This window comes from Cariama cristata, unplaced genomic scaffold (genome assembly GCF_000690535.1).
Source record: "Cariama cristata isolate BGI_N322 unplaced genomic scaffold, ASM69053v1 scaffold14690, whole genome shotgun sequence".
NCBI classification, from domain to species: domain Eukaryota; kingdom Metazoa; phylum Chordata; class Aves; order Cariamiformes; family Cariamidae; genus Cariama; species Cariama cristata.
In genome coordinates, this window is record NW_009594193.1 from 5,655 (window position 1) to 15,427 (window position 9,773).

Sequence of the window (9,773 nt, forward strand, 5' to 3'; positions counted from 1 at the left end):
ATGAAGTAGGAGTGAGTTTTTAGGGAAGACCTGGGCACCTCAGCTCCAATGGGTGGATGCATATAGCTGCCTCTCCTGGAAATGTGACAAGGAAGCACTCTAACAAATACTCCAAAACACATCACAGTTCTATAACTTAAGTGTCTCTCAGCTACACAGCTCACAGTTACAGAAATTCAAAGCTATGAATGGTTCTAATGACTCCTCAAAGACTGGATCAGGTCTGCACTCAGGCACTCAACAAAAACTCCAAAGCAGTCTTTCCCTTGTTAAATGTAAACGGGAATGTATTGCCTTCTTTGTTATTAAAATATGCATGGCACGTCATGCTGCTGAAGTTGCCAGAGCAATCTTATGTTTGGAATCTTCTGCCTTTTAGAGAGGCCGAATCACAGAACCTTAATATTGTTTCACAACCTTCTTTTTTCCCTCTTTAAGTAAACGTAGCGTACACAAGTGCCTTTTTCCAGATAATCATACTCTGCATACAACAGTCTGCCAATTCTGATCAATCTGAACAGCTCTAGAAACCCTCAATTTTGAGTTTCTAAAGACAAAAAGAAATAATAGAAAACAGAGAAAGTGAAGCCCAACATGGGATTAGTTTCCAGATTTGGGGAGGGAGAGAAAAAAGCCCCAATGGCAAGTTGGCTACTCAGAGTTGACATGCAAGTAAACTAGTATAGCATTTGCAAAGAGTAGATTGCTACAAATTAAAACCATTTGGATGTTACCTTGTGCTCATCTCGTAGGTGAGCATCCAGCTCCTCTGTGTGTTTGGTCTCATAGTAGCAGAGTTGGCATTTGTAAGGTTTCAGTTCATTGTGCTTCTCTATGTGCTGCTGCAAGCTCTCATCGCTGGAGCAGGTAAAGGTACACTTATCACAGCGGAAAACAACTCCCTGCAAGTACTTGGACAGTTTGGAACGGCAGACTTCAATGGGAACGACCCGCTCTTCTGTAGGGACAGGACAACATTCACTTAACAAATTTTATGAAATACCAGGCCCACATGTTAACAGTTTGGGCACTACCACACACACAAGGAATAGGATCTGCCATATGGGTAGGCAGCGTGTCTATAAAGGAATGGGAGCTAAGCTAGACCAGCACAAAAAACACAAGACAACAATTCTTCCTGCAATGATAGTGTTAATCATCCAAGGCTACAAACACAGGTGTCCTCACAAATGTAACTGCTTATTGGGTGAAGAAGATGGGAATGGAGGTTTTGGGGCAAATAAGACTCCATCTGTGAGTCATAGCAGAGCCTGGGAATACATAACCAGCCATAAATCAGCCAGACCAAAAGTCCATTTCTCTTCAGAACTTGACAGCAGCCAGGAACGGCTGCTAGAAATGTAATAAACAGGGAAGCTGCAGGGTGCTTCCCATGCATCACCCTGCTGGCTCTATAAAAACTGGAGCTGGTATCCTCACCATCACATCTAAAGCTGCCCTCTGGGAACTGAGAGGGTAAGCAAGGTAACACCTTTTCCTGGAAGAGGCTGCGCAGTTCAGCCAGGGGCAAAAACTTCCCAACATAACCACAGCTTTCAGAAAGCTCAGATTCAAAATCTGCACACATGATGTACTGAAAATGCTCTTGCTGAGTTTTTAAACTCTCTACTTCTCAAACAAAGCACTGACGTTTAACAGAGCAGCAATGAATTTCAGTCATTTGACAGAGCCAGAATCGGATGTGCATAACTCATCCACTGTGGCTCCTCTGAGCTGTGTGCACAAGAGAAATCCCAAATTTGACCCTTCCGCTGAGGGTCACCAGAAGATCCTCATTATGGGCTTTCGTTACTCAACTGGCCTTTTGAACTACAACACTGAAATTTGGCATTGTTACTCCTTATGGACAGCAGATTAAAGGAGGAGTTTTATCCTCCTCATGCAGGTTCATCCCTCATGAACAGATTAACACAAATGAACAAAAAAACCCAGGCCTGAATCTCAGATTGTAGACATGGAGGCTAGAGGAATATGAGACGTGGCAATCCACATATGGATCTGAGCCATTGGGCCCTTTTCTTTAGTGAAGAGGACAGTATCACATCCGAAGACAATTACAGAAATACAAACTGCCTCAGGGCTTCTGGAAGGTGGCAAAAACTCCACGGTTCATTTACTTTTGGCCAATCCACATGCCATTGCTGCTCATGAGACTTTTTCTACAGCCCAGTAAAATATTCCATCCTGCTCAGCTTCTCCCTGAACACAAAAGTTATCCTATCTCATAACATCGTCTTTGGCCACTTAAAAAAGTAGTTGTTTTCCCCAAAGTTATGACCTAAAAAAAAAACCTGTGGACGTAATTCTTTTCTACACCAACAGCTTCTCTAGCTATAAAGACACCAAGTTGTAGACATTCAGGGTGGGAAAAGTTGAGGGGAGAATCAGATCTAAGAGAAAACAGAATTTAAAGCTGTGATTCTGGGGTCATAAGAAGACTTTTTACAAGATTGTTGCAGCTGTGTGCTTTTGAACTCACTGAAACAAGTGATGTAGCTGGTTACAAAAGAGAAAAGGTGAAAAAGTGAAGTTTTCAAAAAGAGAAATACTAATTAAAGTATTTGAAAATTCACTTCTCCTCTCACATCTGGCACAGATTAAAAAAGCTAAAACATGGGATGGTATAAAACTCTTTATCTACCAGTCTGGAGTAATGCAGCAGTCCGTAATTCACATTAGCAAAACCTATTATCACATAATCACACACACACTCCCCAAATCAAAGGCAGCACAGTAACACAAGAAAAGGAAAATAACCATAAACATCAATTCTAGCCTGAAGGATTTAACTGTCAGGGGATGATTTAAAAGTTTGACATGATGTATTCATGTCACTGAGCTTCCTCCAAGCAATGATTTTGGAACTTGCAGGGTTATGTGGATCCAGAACCTCACATTTCGTAAGGTGATGCTCTCATCTCCAGCTTGCCCCTATAAAGCTCTGCTTATTTAATTACTCATTCAGAATGGACTTATATCTGGGCAACTGACAAAATTACAGCAAACCATAAAGCCCTATACATAAACAAAAAGAGGTAGATTCTTTATCCATGTGTAGACTCCTTCAAAGTTCAGCAGTGTCCAAACAAAGACTACTGTATTTGCCTCACAAAAAGATGTCCTGAATTGTGGAACAATTTAGCAAGAAGTGTAATTAAAAAACAACAACAAAATAAACACCTAAAAAGCATCATCTTGGTTTAAGAAACCCAATCCTTCCATTAGACTCAAATATTCAGGCTAATTTTAATGCACATCAGAGATTAAATGGAAAGGCCATTAATGCACTAGGTATTTGCAGTATAGTAACTCAAAGCAGACATACATTTTTTTGCTCAAGGCATAAAAGAGCCCATGACTCTATCAGTCCTTAGTTGTAAGGAAAAAAATCTTTACTCAGCAACACACCACAGCATATACAAGTTATTTCCTTCTCTTAAAGGTAAATCAAGTACAAATAAAACAGTTCTACTACTAGACACAGACCAATTATTTGGTCATGTTGGGTGTTTGAAAATAAACATTTCTGCCTGCAAATCCAAGCTACAGTCACAGAATATGTAGCATTTGCATTCCTGTAGCCAAAAGCAAGCAGAGCACAAGGTTTCTGCATGTATCAATGAAGCTGTGTGTACAAGGGATAATGCCAGAAACAACCACATGCAAGGAATCAGTATATGTAGCAATGAAGCCTTTGGGGAGGGAGATAAATTTGAAAATTTGACTTTTTTATCTTAAAGTCACTCTTCAAGAGAAATGGGTGTGATTTCTGTTAAATGAAAGAACAAAACCACTTGTATCAGGAAGAGAATAAAAAGATCACTAAAAGAAGAAAAAAAATGCCCCAAGGATTTTGAAGTAGACCCAATAGTGAAGTTGCATTCAGCCCTAGAAAATACCAACATGTTTCAAAATGTGTGATGGGAATGCTACTGGGAAGGATAATGAAAACTAATTGCATTGTCCAGACTAAATTAAAGGCCAGCACCTCTGCTGGCTACAAAGTAAGAGTTCACTGTCTCCTCTGTCTCTCCTCCCCCCAGGCTTGCCTGTCACAAAGGCCAGGGAGAACTAGATAGCCAAACTTCTCTTTACCTACCTGCATAGCAGCCTCTACCTCTGTCAGTCCCCTGCTATAGGCCACCTGTAATGAGTCTGTACGCCGTCTGTACTCACAGTTGGGATGGTGAACCTCTTTTACACTGATGAGGAATAGGTGAGACATGGAAGAAGGCTCCTGGAAGTTTCCTGTTTGCCCCCATTCTTAATGAGAAGCAAATTCCTTGCCTCATTTTTTCACACTAGGCATTCAGGTTTCTAGCTGATAATGCTTTAGCCCTGTAAAACTCAGCTTCTGTAGGCACTCATTAAGAGGCAAATATACTCTCCATTTCAAGCACATGCTGTTTCATCAAGGATTAGGGGTGCAGCAACTTGGAAGTAATATTAAGAGTCATGCATCTGTAAATATGTCTTTTTGCACAGACGGAACATTAACTATGAATGGATCAAATCCTTCACTCTTGATTTTACACATTGCACCACTCCATCTACCTCAAAACTAATTTTCCTGGAGCATACCTCAGGGCTACGCCCTTGTTTTACCAATGCAATGGCTATAACAAAAGAAGGCTATCTCAGACTACATTCACCATCCCTCAGTCTCTCTTTCAGTGCATGTTAAATCTCGTCAAAATTGTCTGCTTCAGCTGCCACACAATTAAACACAACTGTAGAGGTTTTTTTAGCTGGATATATGCCCCAGAAAGAACTTTAAGGAAGGACCCTACTTCCTTTACCTGGATGCTTGATGCCAGAGAAAACCCTTGTCCCTCCCTCAGTGGCCTCTGAGATTCTTTATCATCTGTAATCCCATTTCCATTAAAATTTCTTTTACTCTGTTTTACCTCTCCCAATGTTCTAGTGGGTATACTGTTATGTCCTTTGCTATCAGCTTTGCTTCAGCACCACAAAGGCTCAAGGTTTGTGCAACTGAAGCAACAGCTCTATAGAAGAACAGATCCACAGTTTCACTTACCCAAGAGGTAACCAACTCCTTGCAACTGGCCAGAAACACCTCAGTACAGGCAGTACAGCTGCTTGAGCTCATGAAGGGCTCTTCCACTTCTGCAACGGGACGTTCCCAGTGACAAGTCTAAGCATGATGGAAAATACCTTACCTAAGCCCATCTAGTTCTCCTCAGTCTGTCTATCTGTATTTTAATGGTCTGGCAGTGTCCACCAGAGCCCTGGCACAGCCACAAAACAGAGCACACCTCGGCAGCACTTGGAACCATACAGTGCCCTGCACAGGGGTTAACTAAACTCCCCTCCCCTGTAAAGTGAGCAAATTCTGAGTATGCCGTGAAGCTGGGCAAAATCCAACACAGTAACACCTTCAAAGCAGGAAGTAAAAGCTAAAGCATCTGCCAAACTCCTACAACCAAATAAGGCAGCTTTGTAATGTGCTTTCTGAATCATTGATAGGTCATTTTTCCCAGATGTTCCCTCAGAATAGCCCTGCTAGCAGATAGAAATTTGTATGAACTCTGCCAACTTCACTGCTTTGGTACAAGAAGGACTTTAAGCTACCAACACTGAAAAGTGGTATGTTACAAGGAATTATGATAGCGCTTGTCACACCAGGATCTCCTCCAGGAAAAAGATGGCATGCAAACCCTGTGTTTGCTCACCACCAATACCCTACTGTGAAACTCTGCCCAACCTGCAAGCAGGCAGAGTGCCATCCCAACACATGGGTTTGAATTTCAGCAGCCAACAGACCATCTACAAGCATCAAGTGTGATAGCTATGGGCAGGAATCCCAGCCCAGAGAGCCCAAACAGCTGTCTCTTCTGAGTTTGCAAGCCCTCAGTTAATAGAATATAGAAATCCCTAATCCCACTTTTAGCTGGCTTAAATAACGAAGGGAGAGGTAGAGATAGAAAAGGAGTCTTAAAGAAAACCAAAAATACTGTAATTCTTATTTTGATCCTAAGAATGCTGAAGAGGAAAAATTCAAGAAAGTAATCAAAGGATATTTTAGGGCCTCTATGGTTAGTTGATAGACCTTGTCAAAGAGTTTATGATAGCAAGGCCTTTATGATAACAAGGACATAAGCAGGAAACAACTCTGGCCTTGATCAGAGATGTACTTTAGCGCAACTCTTGCTAAACAGGTGTTTGATGACTGTTAACCTCTCTAGAGAGCATCATCTAGAAATGAAGCAAAAGATACTCAAGGGCTGATGGCTTATTTAACATACTTGTCCTCATGTACAGAGATGGGAAAAATGTAATGATTTACAGAGAGGGGTAAATTTAATGAAACCAGTCTGAAAGACAAGGGTGTTGTTCAGCATTCCCCTCATCAGATACAGACACATACAGGGATATCGTTACCTCTGTGCAGAACTATGTGGTCAATCATGTTGCGTTTATATTTGGTGTGATATAGGCAAAGAGGACAGCGAAGGTCTTTGGGTCCTTCCTCAGGAACTGCTGAATGCCCAGCTTCCACGTGCATAGTAAAAGCAGATCTGTGAAACAGGAGGGAGAGATGGAAGTAGTCAGAAGAGGTGTGCAGGGAACGATGAAGTGTCACAGCTCTATAAGGGACGTGTTGTGTAAAATGGTACAGATACCACTCAGCCTTGTCTTCACAGTGCCACACAGCATTTCAGTGGGGCAACTCACATGAGTAACACATGAGCAGAGGTATTTGCAGGCTTGTATCCTCAAGTAACAAACACTCATTCTGACAAGATATTCTTTTGCATGGCGTGCTCTACAGTCACATTGCTATAGTTAAGATAGCAAAAGAATTCCCATCTTTCGTGCTCATTATTTGTCTTCAGGCTGAAATAATCAGTGTGCTTTCTCTGGCAAAGATTAAATTTTTAGCAAGTTGAACAAAATCTACCAACTATTCTGGACTTGCAGAGGTAAGAACAGACTTATTTCTGCAGGCAGATAACATCCTTAACCACCTCTGTCTTTGTAGGACAGGCCCAAAACCAGGTAAAATGTTTAGATTCAGGATACAACACAGATTTGCTTTCACAGTGAGTTTGGCACTGAGTAGTTAAGTTTTAAAGCATCAGCTATAAGGATCTAAAAACTCAAGACTAAGGATACTCTACTTATTAATGTGGAGGAATGAATGAATACTCCACAGTACTTCTGAACAAAAAATTTCATGCTGGCATTACATTGGCTGCATACTTAAAAGTTGCAAGAGACATGCGTACAGAGGAAATTAACTACACCTATCTAACCTCAAGCTCAACTACTGAAATGAGAGATGTCTATAAACTTGAAGCACTCGGTCATTTTTTCCAAAAGCAGTGGTAAAACTTGCAAAAGCCAAGGACCTTGCCACATTGAACTAGAGTTAGAAGTTTCTCTGAAGTTCTTCAAGACTGTTAGGTTGAATACAAGGCAACTTACTAACACAACTAGCTTTAGGCCCGATCCAGCAATCACTGAATGCTACAGGTGTATTTCTATCAACTTCAGTGAGTGCTTTGATGCATTTAAGTTTCTATGGTGAGTTAAAGAAGGGATTGGTATGGGGTTTTTTTTGCGCCCCCGCCCTGCCCCTGTTTTTTTAAAGACAGGAAACATGCTGTGCTTCCGAAAGAAGCAAGATTTATCCCTGAATGTTTGAGACACCACATGAAAGAAGAACACTCTGTTATGCAACTATGAACATATTTAAACACTGCCTGATTTAAGATTATTTCATTCCATGCAGATAGAAGAAAATGGCACTCACAAGATATGAACAGATTGAATGGACCTGGCAATTTCTGGTAATCTTTAAGACAGATAACAATGAGGATATAAACCACAAGCAGCAAATTTTACCACAGAGGCAGCAAGGGGATGAAGCAGCAGAGGCTAGCAACATAACTAGAGGTTGCTTTTATGTGGATTCTCTCGGGTTCGTGCTCAACATTTTCTTCAACAGAACTCCTCCCCTTTATCCAGTCATAACTGCTTACTGCCACCAGTCTCCTAAGAACTTAACAAGTCTGAGACCTCAAATGTCAGCTGAGGGTGTTATGCTCGAGAGTCCAGCATATCAGGAGGAAATGATGAACAGCACAGGTGCACAGGCCTTTTTTTCCTACAGAAAAGCAGCTAAAAACACACACTCACAAACACACACACACACACAGAGCACTGAGTTTTTAAATTTTGCATATCAAACTGTATATTCTGAAATGTCTCTATATGCTATCAGATATGCTAGAAAATACTTTGCATTTCAGCTAGATAGATGGTGGGAGAAATAAAATTACATGACAGAAGCTTCTTCAGAAAGGTGATACAAATTCTCCTGTCTCCTAGGACACTTGATTATCCCATGCTTAGTGTTGGTTGCACCAGGCTGGTGCCCTGCTGGATCTGTTGTTAGTGAACAGGGAAGGACTTCCGTGTGATGTGATGGTTGGAGGCCATCACAGCAATTTCAAAACGATAGGGTTTTTGATTCTTGGAAAAGTAACTTGGGGTGTCAGCAGAACTGCTACCCTGGACTTCTTTTGGGCAGACTTTAGCCTGTTTAAGGGTCTGGTTGACAGACTTCCTTGGGAGGCAGTGCTGAAGGGGAGAGGGGTCCAGGAAGGCTGGACATTCTTCAAGAAGGAAATCCTAAAGGTGCCGGAGCAGGCCATCCTCCTGTACAAAAGACCAGCCAGCAGGCAAGAAGACGGGCCTGGCTGAGCAGAGAGCTTTGGCTGGAACTCAGGGTAAAAAAGAGTTTATGACCTTTGGAAGAAGGGGCAGGCATCTCAGCAGGACTACAAGGATGTCATGAGGTTATGCAGGGAGAAAAATAGAAGGGCCAAAGCCCAACCAGAAGTTAATCTGGCTACTGCTGTAAAAGACAATTGAAAAAGTTTATATAAATACATGAACAACAAAAGGAGGGCTAAGAAGAATCTCCATCCTTTATTTAATGTGGAGGAAACACACTGACAAAGGATGAGGAAAAGGCTGAGGTACTTAATGTCTCCTTTGCCTCAGTCTTTAATAGTAAGACCAATTGTTCTTGAGGTACCCAGCCCCCCGAGCTGGAAGACAGGGACCAGGAGCAGAATGAAGCCCCCATAATCCAAGAAGAAATGGTTAGTGACCTACTATACCACTTAGACACACACAAGTCTATGGGGCAGGATGGGATCCACCCAAGGGTACTGAGGGAGCTGGCGGAAGTGCTCACTAAGCCACGTCGCATCATTTATCAGCAGTCCTTGCTAACAGGGGAGGTCCCAGTTGACTGCAGGTTAGCAAATGTGATGCTCATGTACAAGAAGGGCAAGAAGGAGGATCTGGGGAACTACAGGCCTGTCAGCCTGACCTTAGTGCCAGGAAAGGTTATGGAGCAGATCATCTTGAGTGACATCACGTGGCATGTACAGGACAACCAGGTCGTCAGGCCCAGTCAGCATGGGTTTATGAAAGGCAGGTCCTGCTTGACTAACCTGATCTTCTATGACAAGGTGATCCACTTAGTGGATGAGGGAAAAGGCTGTGGATGTTGTCTACCGAGACTACAGTAAAGCCTTTGACACTGTGTCCCACAGCATTTCATTTTCCTGGAGAAACTGGCTGCTCACAGCTTGGACAGGTGTACTGTTTGCTGGGTAAAAAACTGGCTGAAGGGCTGGACCCAAAGAGTGGTGGTGAATGGATTTAAATCCAGTTGGCAGCCGGTCACAACTGGGGTTCCCCAGGGCTCAGTA

General features: G+C 42.2%; 1 protein-coding gene across 1 annotated transcript in view; it reads right to left on the reverse strand.

Annotated features, from left to right (window-relative positions):
- The window catches only part of LOC104159327 (zinc finger protein 462-like), a gene marked incomplete at its 3' end in the record, with an annotated part of 44,067 nt that overhangs the window by 1,770 nt on the left and 32,524 nt on the right, over nt 1-9,773 (reverse strand). Inside the window, 2 exon segments of the mRNA XM_009697212.1 lie at nt 735-958; nt 6,424-6,560. Coding sequence (XP_009695514.1) covers nt 735-958; nt 6,424-6,560 — 361 coding nt within the window.